A 14730-nucleotide genomic window follows, 5' to 3' on the forward strand; every position below is an offset into this window, starting at 1 on the left:
CAAACCCCCCCCCAAAAAAAATGCACCTTTGTGGGAGGTTACACCGGTGGTCCTCAGGGGTTACTCCTGGGACTGTGCTCAGAAATCACCCATGACAGGCTCTGGGGACCATATGGAATGCCGGGAATCGAACCGAGGTCCGTTTCAGGTTGGCAGCATACAAGGCAAATGCCCTATCGCTGTGCTATCTCTCCGGCCCTAAAAAATGCACCTTTTGAAGGAAATGGAAGAGAATGCCAGGAAATGGAAAAAAATGTTCCTTGCTCATAGATTGGAAAATTAATATTTCAAAATGATGTCCCTGTCCAAACATTATGCAGATTCAGTATAATCACCATCAAAACACCAATGGCAATTTTCCAGATATTTAGAACAAATATTACTAAAATTTGTATGGGATCATAAAACTGCTGATAGTCAAAGCAGTCCTAAGAATAAAGAATGTTACATTTCCTGATTTCAAAGCATACTGTAAAGCTCTAATAATCAAAGCTCTGTGGTAGTGAAATAAGGTTAGACTCTCAAACCATTGGAATAGAATTGAGAGCCCAGAAATAAACCCTCAGCTATCTGAACAGTTAATGTCAAAGGAGTTGGGTATGTGAAGTGGAGTAAGGAAAGCATCTTCCCAAAAAATGGTGTTGAGAAACTGGATAGCCACAAGAAAAGCTTAAGCTAGACTTAAATGTTAATTCAAAATGATTAAGCGGTTTCAAAATTAGACCAGAACCCATAAAATTTATTGAGGAAACATAGACAGAGTTCTCCAGGAAAATAGTCTTCAGAGATGTCTTCAATGATCTGACTCCATTGGCAAAGGTATCAAAAACAAAGTAAAAATATATCAAACTGAAAAGTTTTGGCACATCAAAAGAAAGTGGACTAAAATGTAAAAACATCCTGCTTAGTGGAAGAAAATATTTGCACACTGTACATCAGATAAAGGATTAATCTCTAAGATAAACTCACAAAGCCCAACTAAAAAAAACTACTAATCTTATCAAAATATTGAAAAAGAAGATGAACAGATACTTCCCCAAAGAGGTCAGCCGTTAGTGTTGCAAGTCAGCCCCTGAAGAGGTTGACTGATGGAGGGATGGAGGATGAGGTCTTTCCCCTCCGGCTTGGAGCCGGGTCTGCCAGCAGTTCTGAGGTGAAACGGCTCGCAGACAGTCAGGCTTGTGGAAATATTAGCTTTATTTGGTGGACAAGACTGAAGTCCAATGTCTCAGTATCAGTTTCAGCCAAAAGCTCCTCACCTTCCACAGACCCTTGTTTTTATCCCCCAGAATCAGGTACCACCCAATGGTGGGATCAGATACCACCCAATGGTGGAAGCAAAATCAGGTACCACCCTCGGGTGGGGACAGAATGCCAGGTCACACCCTAGGGTAGGGCACAATCTCTGATCAGGGTAGGGTCAGTAACATAATAATCCCATAAAATGTTTACATACACAACAGTTAGCACATGAAAAATTGTTCATTGTCACTTATGGTTAAGAAAATACAAATCAAAATGACAATGAGATACCACCTCCTACCAGTAAGAGTGGCATATGTCAAAAAGACCAGAAACAATTCAGTATTGTTAGGTATGCACTAAAAAGGGACCCTCATTCGTTGTTGATAGGAATGTCGTCCGGTTCAGCCTCTAAGGAAAACAGTATGGAGATTTTTCACAAAAGCAATAGAGGGGCCAGAGCTGTGGTGCAATCGGTAAGGCATTTGCCTTGCCCTCGCTAGCCTAGGACAAACTGCGGTTTGATCCTCTGGCATCCCGTATGGTCCCCCAAGCCAGGAGCGATTTCTGAGTGCATAGCCAAGAGTAACCACTGAGCATCATGGGTATGGCCCAAAAAACAAAAAAGGGGGGAGGAGGGCAATAGAACTCCCATCTGAACCAGTGATCATCTGACCAGATGATTCTAGTCATCTACCCCCAGAGCACAAAACTTTTAATTTGAAAAGGTATATTCGCACCTCTATTTATTGCAGCACTTTGTAAAGTAAATGTACAGTAAATGTGGAAACCACCCAAATGTCCAAAGACAAATGGATGAATAAGGAAACTGGGCATGTATACACATTGGAATACTATACCAGTATAAGGAAAGATGAGATTATGCAATTTTCTGCAAAATGGACAAACTGAAGGGTATCATACTAAATGAAATAAATTGGGAGGACAAATACTAGATCTCACTAATCTGTAGTGTAGAGGGAAACAAAACACCAGAATAAAATCAAACAGATTTTATAGGGAGGGATAGAAGTATAGGATGAGAAGAGAAGGATTAGAGGTGATCTAAGAAATGTGATGGGGTGAATGGGCACTTTGGTAATTAGAAGGGACAGTAACTTTAATGCCATGAACATTAACACTGTTGTGACCAGGCCACCTAAATAAATATTTTTTAAAAGATATGGGCTGAAGAGATAATACAGATGATAAACTATTAATCCCTAAAGCAGCATATGGTCCTCCAACTACCAACAAGAGTGAGTCCTGAGCACTGCCGGGTGTGACCCAATACCCCACCCAGCCTGACACCCCCCAAAACATATTAGTTTATTTTTAGTAGGATAATTTATGGAGGCAGTTTGGTGTAGTGAAGCACAGAAACCATTTTTGAAACTACTCTTTATAGCCATGAAGGCATTGTTTACATACATTTACACAGAGTGAGATGGGGGACAGTCAGTTCAAGGATTAACAAGTACTTTTGCTAAGAGTGAACTTTGTCTTGTACCATGGAGCTCAAAGTTTTTGGTGCTATTGACACTGAACGTTTTTCTGCCTATTCTACTTCAGGTTAACCCATCCAGAGGTACCTTATAACAGTGGATCTACATCATCTACCAATAATCCAGAATTTGTGGAGGATCTCTCCCAAGGACAATTGCTTCAAAATGAGTCTTCAAATACAGCAGAAAACAGTGAACCGAGGCATGAAGATGAAGTAAGTTGAATTATCTTCTCTGGTTACTGATCTCTCAAGTGTACCTCAGGGAGTGGGACCCCCTGCATGCACCATGGTGCAGGGTTAGTTAAGTGCAACCTAATGTCCAACCTGATGATCACAATTTCAGCAAAGAGAAGGTCAAGAGGGCAGAGAAAAAGAAACTCCCAACAAAAATACTGGCTGTGAAAGATATACTGAAATAAACACTCTATGTTTTAGAAGTGGAGGAGCTGGAGACATGGAGGAGGATGAGAAATAGTACAGGGGTGCTTGCCTTGCATGCAGTGAATCGTGTTCCAGCCAGGTTCAGTCCTCAGCACTGCATATGGTCTTCCAGCAGCTCCAGTAGTGACCCCTGAGCAGAGATAAGAGGAAGCACTGAGTGTCACCAAACCCTTCGTTACCCCCAAAAAAAACCTTTTATGGAAAGTGTAATAAGTAGGCTCATCTTACAGATTAAAGAGTAACTGAAATTGAAAATAAAATTCTAGTAATGACTCAAATGGAAGAGAAGCAAGAAATAAAAATAGGGAAAAATGAAACCATTTGAGAATTATCAGACTTCATTAGTAGAAGATATATAGAAAGGTAGTCTGGGTGAAAAGAAACAAAGAGTATGGGGCCAGAGAGATAGCATGGAGGTAAGGCGTTTGCCTTTCATGCAGAAGGACAGTGGTTCGAATCCCAGCATCCCACATGGTCTCCTGTACCTGCCAGGGGCGATTTCTGAGCATAGAGCCAGGAGTAACCCCTGAGCGGTGCCAGGTGTGACCTAAAAACCAAAAAAGAAAAAAGAAACAAAGAGTCTATTGAGAGAAATAAAAGCTAAGAATTTCTCTAAGTGCTAGCTAAACATAGAAGTCCAGGAAACCAATAGAATACCTAAATTTATAAATACAAAACAATCATACTATAAAAAAAACCATTGTTAGCATATCAAGTCAATGATGATGAAAAAATGATTAAAGGTGTTAAGAAAAATAAATTGTAGCATACAAAGGAATTTGAATTAGACCATCATTAGATTTCTCAGGAGAAACTGAATCTAGAAGAATATGAACTAACATATTCACAGATCTAAAAGATAAAAAAATTCGAGCTGAAAATAATTTACCCAGCAAAATTGTTATTTAAGTGTGGTGAAGAAATAAAGCTTTCTAAGACAAACAAAAGTAATGGAGTTTACCAATACCCAGACATGTAAATAAGAAGTGTTAAAAGGATTAATTTTACTGGAGAAGAAAAAAAACCACACAAAAATTTGAAGAAATTGATGGAATCAACTAAATGACAATGCAGATTGAAACACATAGAAAAACAACAAAATAGAAAGATAAAAAGGATAGAGTGACAAGAAGTACTTTAAATAATTAATGACCCTAAATGTGAATAGTCTGAATTCACCATCAAAAGACACAGGATAGGAGCCAAAGAGATAGTACCAGACAGGAAAGCATTTGCTTGCTTGTGACTGACCTTGGTTGGATCCTCAGCACTGTACATGGTCCCTGAGCACCGCCAGGGATATCTCCTGAGCATAGTGCTAAGAAAAGCCCCTAGTGTAGCAAGATATGACCCCAATTCCCCCTGGTCCCCCAAAAAGAGATAGAGTCATTGAATGAATTTAAAAAGCAGGTCCAATCTATATTACATAAAAATGATTTTCATATACATATATATATATATATAAGAAAATCCTATGATTTTCTTGATTTTCAAACATACATGTATTATGAAAAACTGGAGGGCCAGAGTGATAGCACAGTGGTAGGGCGTTTGCCTTGCACGAGCCTGACCCAGTACAGAACAGGGTTCGATCCCAGGCATCCCATATGTTTCCCCCAAGCCAGGAGCAATTTTTGTGCACATAGCCAGGAGAACCCCTGAGCATCACTTGGTGTGGCCCAAAAATGAAAAAAAAAAAGAAAAGAAAAGAAAAGCTGGAGCAGTAGTTCAAATTAATAACAAGTAGTTACCATAGTTGTAGCTGGTAAACTAGACTTTCAGCTTAAAAAGGTCGTAAGAGACAAAATAGGGCTAGAAGATTGTACAGAGGTTAAAGCCCTTGCTTTAGATGCTTCCAATTTAATTTTATTCCCAAAACCACATATGGTCTCCCAAGTACCATTATCCCTGAGCACAGTTAGTTAGGGTACGTCCTGAATATTACTGAGTGTTGTCCAAAAACCGGAAGCGAGAAAGAGATTAAAATAGATGCTCTGTGAACCTAGAAGATAGTTCAAGTGGTAGAGCTCATGTTCATAATGTGCAAATACCTCAGTACAATTTGTTACCTCATGATCCCTGAGCACCAATGTATATGGCCCTCAGCCCCATGGGGCCCAAGCATCTGGATGTGGCCCCTATTTTTATAAAGGAGAGGAGGACACTTCATAAAGATACCTTTGTCATTAATATAAGTATTAAATGTATCAAATATTATTAACAACCTAAACAGTGTAGTCAGTAATAAAGTATAATAGGGCATTTCACCACACCATTTACATCAGTGAATATATCATTTAGAAAGAAAGTTGACAAGGAAGTAATGAAACCATTAGAGACTCCCAAAAATGAATATTTATTTTTCTTAAATGTATATGGAATATTCTCAAGGATAGGTCACATATTCAAACATAAAATAAGCTTCAATTGGGGCTAGAGAGATAATACAGCAGGTAGAGTGCTTGTTTTGCACAGGGTCAACCCACATTTGATACCAGTATCCCATATGGTCCCCCAACCTTTGCCAGTAGTAATTCCTCAGTGCGGAGCCAGGAGCAATGCCAGGAAGTAACCCCAAAACAAAACCCAAAAAGGCCTCAATAAATAAACTTAGGCAAGTTTAAATCATGTTAATTATCTCTCTGGCCATAGTGACATGAAGCTAGAAATCAATCAGAGGGGGAAAATAATCAGCCAAACATGAGGACTAAATAACATTCTTCTGCACAATTCTTAAGTAAATGTAGAAAGCAAAAAGATTATGTGGCGATAATAATGTGGAGACAATAAATAGTTCCCCTCTCTGCCTAGTACTACCAAGAGGAACCTTTGAACACCACTAGGCATGATCCAAATAGAAATAAAAAACAGGGGCCAGAGCAATAACTCAGTGGTAGGGCAGTTTACCTTGCACGCGTAGCTGATTCAAGGACGGACCTTGGTTAGCTCCCCAGAGTCCCATATGGTCCTCCAAGCAAGGAGTGATTTCTGAGCACATAGCCAGGAGTAACCCCTGAGCATCACCAGATATGGCCTCCAAAAAACGAAATAAAAAACAAAAGTCTCAAGCAATCTAATGAGAAGAACTAGAAACAAAAGAGGTCAAAGTACAACAGATACTGAAGAAAAGGAAAGGTGATTAGAGCCCTGTACACATCTGTATGCAAACAAACTGGACAACCAAGAAGTGAAGATTTTTAGAGTCTTACAACCTTCCAAGATTAAAACCAGAAAGAAAAACTTAGCTTGAACAGATATATCAAGGAACAGATATAAAAATAATAAAAATATTCCTAAGAATAAATGCAGAACAAGGAGCAGATTGCTTCTCTAGTGAATTCTGTCAAATTTTCAATGAAAATTTTCAATGTTCTATTATACTCAATGGACAGTTACATCAACAAACACGGGAGTGGGACAGCATTTGCAAATTCAGTGTCCATTTGTGATTTCAACACTGAACAGTAAATTGGGAATAGATAGTGTATACCTCAACATGGTAAAGGTCATATATGACACTCATAGCTAACATCATAGTTGGATACAAAATCTGAAAGTATAATTTTCTAAGATCTCTCATCACTTCTGTCAACATAGGTTTGGAAGTTCTAGCCAGAGCAATTAGGCAAATAAAAGATTAGAAAGGAATCCATTGAGGGCAGAAAGATAAAATAGCAGGTAAAGCTCTTGCCTTGTATACAGCTGACCCGGGTTTGATCCCCAGCACCAAACCTTGAGCACAGCTGGATATGGACCAAAGATAGAACAAGAATACATTGAAAAAGACGTAAACTATTATTATTTGCAAATAAATGAAAACACATAGAAAAATCCTTGAGGTGCAACAGAAATGAAACTGCTCTGCTTTTATATATAGAAACAGTTATAAAGGGAAAAAGAAATTAAGAAAACAATTGGGGCCGGGAAGGTGGCGCTAGAGGTAAGGTGTCTGCCTTACAAGCGCTAGCCAAGGAACGGACCTCGGTTCGATCCCCCGGCGTCCCATATGGTCCCCCCAAGCCAGGGGCGATTTCTGAGCACATAGCCAGGAGTAACCCCTGAGCATCAAACGGGTATGGCCCAAAAACCAAAAAAAAAAAAAAAGAAAGCAATTGAGGGTCTGGAAAGGCAGTGTTAAGGTCCTTACCTTGTATATGACTGTTCAGTCGCCAGCACCACCAGAAGTGACCCCTGGCACGAAGCTAGTAATAAAGACTGAAACATGCAGTGGCTATGAGAGGAGAAGGGGTAGTAGGCATGAATAGAGGAGATCATTTGAGAGCATAATGAATCTAGAAGTGTGGCAATAGGTGCTGAGGTTTCAACACTTAAAGAGGTGAAAAATTGTCTTCCTAAAATGTGTTAGTATTGCAAACCAATGATAATGCAACAACATTTGTTTTAATTTCAAATATTAAAAATATGTATGCATCTGCTGCAAAAAAGTAAATTGCCTTTAGTGATTTTAGTGAGAAAAACACGTTGTGAATGATTTTTGGTTTTAGTGTATAGGGGAAGAATGGTTTGGGTCATACCCAGGTATTTGGGTATATTTCTGGTTCTGTGCTCAAGTGACTCTTGATGTGGAATGAACCTGGGAACAATGACGGAGGGAAGTTGATACTGATGGTGGGATTGATATTGGAACATTGTACACCTGAAACTCAACTTGAATAATTTATAAATCATGGTTCCTTAATAAAAAAAATTTAAGTCAAAAAAATTGTACCTGATTGTTATAGCCAGGACTTCTAATGCTGTATTAAATAAAGATGGAAACAGTGCCTTATGCCTGAATCTCAGAGGAAATTATTTTAATTTTGCCAAATTGGAAAGAAGTCAAATTATCCTATTTGCAAATGACATGTAATATACATAGAAGATTTTAAAGAGTCCACCAAAAAAAGCTCCAAGAAACAATAAACCAGTAGAGCTAAGTAGTTGGCTACAAAGTCAATACACAAACATCAGATGCATTCTTTACACAAAAAATCAATCAGAAGACAAAAAGATCAAGGAGTCTATTCCATTTAAAATAGTATCCTAAAACTTAAGGTGTCTAGAAATCAAGTTAACAAAAGACATGGGAGGGAGATCTACACTATGATCATTGAAAATTGCTTAAGAAAGATAGAAGAGGCCGGAGCAGTGGCACAAGCATACGGTGTTTGCCTTGCATGTGCTAACCTAGGACAGACCATGCTTCGAACCCCGGCATCTCATATGGTCCTCCAAGCCAGGAGCAATTTCTGATCGGATAGCCAGGAGTAACCCCTGACCATCACTGGGTGTGGCCAAAAAAAGCAAAAGAAGGAAGGAACGAACGAATGAATGAAGGAACAAAGGAAGGAACGAAGGAAGGAACGAAGGAAGGAAGGAAGGGGTGTGGCCAAAAAAAAGCAAAGGAAGGAAGGAAGGAAGGAAGGAAGGAAGGAAGGAAGGAAGGAAGGAAGGAAGGAAGGAAGGAAGGAAGGAAGGAAGGGAAATGACATAAGGGAATGGAAAAATATTCCATTAGAAGAATCAGTATTACGGGGCCGGAGAGATAGCATGGAGGTAAGGCGTTTGCCTTTCATGCAGGAGGTCATCGGTTCGAATCCCGGTGTCCCATATGGTCCCCCGTGCCTGCCAGGAACAATTTCTGAGCCTGGAGCCAGGAATAATCTCTGAGCACTGCCGGGTGTGACCCAAAAACCACAAAAAAAAAAAAAAAAAGAAGAATCAGTATTAAAAGAATTATTCTGGGGCCGGGTGGTGGCGCTGGAGGTAAGGTGCCTGCCTTGCCTGCGCTAACCTAGGACGGACCGCGGTTCGATCCCCCGGCGTCCCATATGGTCCCCCAAGAAGCCAGGAGCAACTTCTGAGCGCATAGCCAGGAGTAACCCCTGAGCCTCACAGGGTGTGGCCCAAAAACCAAAAAAAAAAAAAAAAAAAAAGAATTATTCTACCTAAGCTAGTAAATAGATTCAATGCAATCCCCAGCCAGATTCAGATGAATTCTTCAAGGACGATCTAGGAAAGTCAATAATAAAGTTTGTGTGGAATCAGAAGAAAACGCGAATAGCCAAAGCATGCTGAAAAATAAGAAATGTGGAAGTATTTCATCACCTAATTTAGAACTGTATTATAAAGTTATGATGAGATAAACTACCAGGTATTGAAATAAAGATAGGCTCTCTGATCAGTGGGTTAGAATTGAATACTTAAGAACAAAACCCTTACATATGGACAGTTAATTTCTATAAAGACACTGAGAACATGAAGTGAAATAACAATAGCCTTCTCAACAAATATTGCTGGGAAAACTGGTTAACTATGTGTAAAAAATTAAGGCTTGATCTTATGTTACAACTACACAAAAGTCAGTTCAAGGTGGATCAAAGACCTAGAGATCCAATTGGAACTAAAAAGTTTATTGAGGAAAATACAGGCAGGACACTCCAAGTGGTGATCAAAAATCTTCCCAAAAACAGAAGCCCAGATGGGTTCACTAATGAATTCTTTCAAACCTTTCAAGAGGAACTTCTACCAATCCTTTTAAGGCTCTTTCATAAAATTGAAGAAACAAAAACATTGCCAAATAATTTCTATGAAGCTTACATCACCTTGATACCAAAACCAGACAGATGCTGCCAATAAAGAAAATTACAGACCAATATCCCTGATGAACACAGACGCAAAGATTCTCAACAAAAATTATGGCAAATAGAATTCAATGCATCAAGGTCATTCACCATGACCAAGTAGGTTTCAATCCAGGAATGCAAGGATGGTTTAACATCTGTAAATCAAGCAACATAATACACCATATCAACAACAACAATAAAAATCTTTAAAAAATCATATGATCGGGCCCGGAGAAATAGCACAGCGGCATTTGCTTTGCAAGCAGCCGATCCAGGACCAAAGGTGGTTGGTTTGAATCCCGTGTCCCATATGGTCCCCCGTGCCTGCCAGGAGTTATTTCTAAGCAGACAGCCAGGAGTAACCCCTGAGCACCGCCGGGTGTGGCCCAAAAACCAAAAAAAAAAAAAAAAAATCATATGATCATATTAATAGAAGCAGAGAAAGCATTCAATAAGGTCCAACACCCATTCTTGATAAAAATCCTCATCAAAATAGTCAAGGCCATCTACCACAAGCCAATGGCAAATATTATTATCAATGGAGATAAACTAAAAGTCTTTCCCCACCAAAAAAAAAAAAAAAAAAAGCCAGAGAGATAGCATGGAGGTATGGTGTTTGCCTTGCATGCAGAAGGATGGTGGTTCAAATTCTGGCATCCCATATAGTCCCCTGAGCCTTCCAGGAGCGATTTGAGTGTAGAGTCAGGAGTAACCCCTGACACACAGCTGGGTGTGACCCAAAAACCAAAAAAAAACGTCTTTTCCCTAAAATCTGGTACATGACAAGGCTGCCCTCTCTCACCACTCCTATTCAACATAGTACTGGAAGTACTTGCCATAGTGATTAGGCAAGAAAAAGATATCAAGGGCATCCAGATAAGTAAGGAAGAAGTCAAGCTCTCACTGTTTGCAGATGACATGATAATATATTAAGAAAGCCCTAAAGACTCTGCCAAAAAACTTCTAGAAATAGATTCATATAGCATAGTGGCAGGCTACAAAATTAACATGCAAAAGGTAATGGCCTTCTTATGCACTAATAATGATAGAGAAGAAATGGACATTTAAAAAACAATCTCATATTAGTACCACACAAACTCAAATATATTGGGGTCAACTTAACTAAAGGGGTGAAGAACCTGTACAAAGAAAACTACAAAAGCCTGCTTCAAGAAATAAGAGAGGATACAGAAAATGGAGACACGTACCCTGCTCATTGATTGGCAGGATTAATATCATTAAAATGACAATACTCCCCAAAGTATTGTACAGATTTAATGCAATCCCTCTAAAAATACCCATGACATTTTTCTTTTTTTTTTTTTTTTTTTTTTTGGTTTTTGGGCCACACCCGGCGGTGCTCAGGGGTTACTCCTGGCTGTCTGCTCAGAAATAGCTCCTGGCAGGCACGGGGGACCATATGGGACACCGGGATTCGAACTAACCACCTTTGGTCCTGGATCAGCTGCTTGCCAGGCAAACACCGCTGTGCTATCTCTCCGGGCCCAACATTTTTCAAAAAAGTGGATCAAATACTCTTGAAATTCATTTGGAACAAGAAACACCATGGATAGCTAAAGCAATTCTTGGGTAAAGGAATATGGGAGGCATTACTTTCCCCAATTTTAAACTGTATTGCAAAGCAATATTTATCAAAACAGCATGATATTGGAATAAAGACAGATCCTCATATCAGTGGAATAAACTTGAGTATTCAGAGAATGTTGTTGTTTGTTTTAAGAGTGCTCAAGGAAGCATATGCAGTGTTGGGAATCTAACTTTGACTACTTGTAAAGCAAGTTCCCTATTCTAGACGGTCTCTCTGGTCTTCTCATGAATGTTTTGTAATCCTACTACACAGATTGTCTACAGAATGTTCGGTCCATGTGACAACATCTTTTTCTGATCTCATCTAGAATAGAACCTTGTCATGAGCCAAGACTTGTTAAGTGCATATGAAGACCAGAGCTTGTGTGATTGTTAACTTCCCTTATTCTCATTGTGTGGAATTTGACTGAAATAGCCCTTTAGTACAACATTTTGTAATGTAGTACATAAAAGAATTTCCATTTGAACCATCTGGAATCCCTTCTTGAAAAATGCATTGCAGTCATTTTTTCCTGTAACAGATTAGAAGAGTTTTGATATTTGTGGCCTGAATGGTAGGAATAATCCAATTCTTCCCCTATTTTGTTTGTTTGTATTTCATCCCCATTGTTGTGTTACTTGGAAAATTATTGTTATTGTAATTTGTTTTGTAGCAAAGAAGTAAACGTGGAGGATGGTCCAAAGGTAGAAAGAGAAAGAAACCTCTTCGAGACAGCAATGCACCCAAGTCCCCTCTTACTGGCTATGTTCGGTTCATGAATGAACGTCGAGAACAGCTTCGAGCAAAACGACCTGAAGTCCCATTTCCAGAAATCACAAGGATGTTAGGCAATGAATGGAGTAAACTTCCTCCTGAGGAAAAGCAGGTAATTGTTTCTATAATGATGCGTGCTTGATTTTGACTATATCTCAAAAAATCACCTGTCAGAAAAATGACAGAGGGTGCCTAGGACAGAGGAGCAGGGTGCTTTTTGGCTCCTTCATGACTCAGTGATTTTGATACTCCTTTGGGCCTGTTCTGGAGTGGAAACAGAAAGGCCTCCAGGGGCCTTCCAACAAAGTTTCTCCTTCTTGGTTTAACTACATGCTAAAAGTGTACAGATTTTTTTCCCAAAGCACGTCCAATACTAAAAATTTAATTTCAACATAATTTGTTCTTCCAAGTTAAATAAAAAAGTCATGAATTAAATGAACAAAGGTCATTTGATAAAAAATTTTCTATTCACATAAAATTTTTGTTTAAGAAAAAGATTTTACTACTTTAGACCAAGGATATAGTAGAGCCCTTTCCTGTGTTTAATCCCTGATGGGGGGGCAGAGGGGGGATTAACAGGGGAACACACACACCAAAAAAAGATTCATATGTTTCTGCTTTTAAATGTATTTTTTTTAAACTGGAGTTCTGGCAAATGTAAGGTTCTATGAGCTATAAAGTCAGAATTACTTGAATTCTTTCTTCTCTATTGACCCTATTGCCAAACTGAAGCAAATTCATTTATTATAGGGACTTGAGAGGAATTTAGCATAGTGATAGTCATATCAGATTGTAGATGTGCTGAGTTAAAAGGTCCTGGTATTCTCAAAATCAGAGATAGCTATAATTTTCTGAGGCCTTATAATCTTTTGTACTCAAACTCTTTAAGAAGATTCCCAACTAACAAAAAATAAATAGTTGAAAATACTCTTGAGAGAGTTCATTCAATTAAAAAAATGTCAAAGATCAGCTTCAAGTTGCAACATGAAGCTCTGCTTGTGGTAGCAGGCTCATAGAAAGTGAAGCCATGCTTGGTTGTAACCCAACTGGATAAAGTGATTCTGACCTATACATACTATGTGTCTGTTTCCTGTTGTATCTTTTGGGGGATATGGGTGGTGGCCATAGCTGGTGGTGCTTCGGTGGCTATTGCTAGCTTTGCTTGTGCCTGTCATACCAAGGCAAGCACCTTATCCCCAGTAATTACCTCTCTCTAGCCCAGCCTCCATAACTTTTTGCAAAATTCTAAGACTTTAATATAGGACCCCATGCATGCGATGCATGGATACACTCTTCACACTGATTCACACTGAGTTATCCCCACCACCACTTGTTAAAGGTTTTTAGTTTCAAAATTAATAAATGCTCATTTTTTTACTTTTTCTTTTTCCAAATAATTTAGTAGTATAATTTGAGGGAGAGGGTTTGGGCCACACTGGCAATGCTCAGGGGTTATACCCGGCTTTTCACTCAGAAATCACTCCTGGCAGACTTGGGGGACCTATGGAATTCTGGGAATCAAACCAGTTTCTGTCTTGGGTCAGCCATGTGCAAGGCAAGCATCCTACTGTTGTGCTATTTCTCCGGCCCCAGTATAATTTATTTTAAGCAGGATCAGAAAGATAGTACATAGGTAGCATGTTTGTCTTACACATAGCTGACCAGGATTCTATCTGTGGCACCACATATGGTCGGTCCCCTGAACCTTACGAGGACTGAGACCGGAGTGCAGAGCCAGGAATGAACCCTAAATATTGCCAGGTATGGTTCAAAAAAACAAAAATAAAACAAAACAAAAAAGGAATAAGTAAAAAGTAATAGTAGTTACATGCAGAATTAACTCCTATTCGCTAAGAATATCCAAATAATATGGAGAAAGTATTATGTTGAACAAAATTAGTCAGAGGGAGAGGATAGACATAGAATGACCATTTGTGGAATATTAAAAAAAAAAAAAAAAAAAAAAAGATAGTAGGGACTAGAGCAATAGCACAGCAGTAGAGTATTTGCCTTATATGTGGCTGACCCTGGACAGACCCGGGTTCTATTCCTGGCATCCCACATGGTCCCCCAAGCCTGCCAGAGCTAGGAGTAACTCCTAAGCGCTGCCAGGGGTGGCATCAAAACCAAAATAAATAAATAAATGTTTAAAAAAAAAAAGATAGTAGTTAATAATATCCAGAGACAATAGAGTTGAAGAACAGTAGTATGTCCATGGTATGATGCTTCCCACAAAAAACTGGAGAGTGGGGCCGGAGCTATAGCACAGAAATTGGGCATTTGCCTGGCATGCAGCTGACCCGAAACCAACCCAGATTTGATCCTCAGCATCCCATATGGTGTCCCAAGCCTGCCAGAAGCGATTTCTGAGCACAGAGCCAGGAGTAAACCCTGAGTGCTGCAGGGTGTGGTCCAAACTGCCCTCCCCAAAAGTTAGAGAATACAGTTAGAACAGTGAATGGACCACTATGAAAATGATAGTTGGAAATGATCACTCTGAACAAGAATTGGGTTGGGTGCTGAAAGGACATAAAATGATAGGTGAGGGGCTG

The 14730-nt window shown here is 39.3% G+C and overlaps 1 protein-coding gene across 1 annotated transcript in view; it reads left to right on the forward strand.

The window, feature by feature from the left end:
* The window catches only part of HMG20A (high mobility group 20A), a 48199-nt gene that overhangs the window by 9567 nt on the left and 23902 nt on the right, over positions 1 to 14730 (forward strand). Inside the window, exons 2-3 of the mRNA XM_049778225.1 lie at positions 2815 to 2962; positions 12078 to 12290. Coding sequence (XP_049634182.1) covers positions 2815 to 2962; positions 12078 to 12290 — 361 coding nt within the window. The remainder of the gene's footprint in view (positions 1 to 2814; positions 2963 to 12077; positions 12291 to 14730) is intronic.

This window comes from Suncus etruscus, chromosome 1 (genome assembly GCF_024139225.1).
Source record: "Suncus etruscus isolate mSunEtr1 chromosome 1, mSunEtr1.pri.cur, whole genome shotgun sequence".
NCBI lineage: Eukaryota > Metazoa > Chordata > Mammalia > Eulipotyphla > Soricidae > Suncus > Suncus etruscus.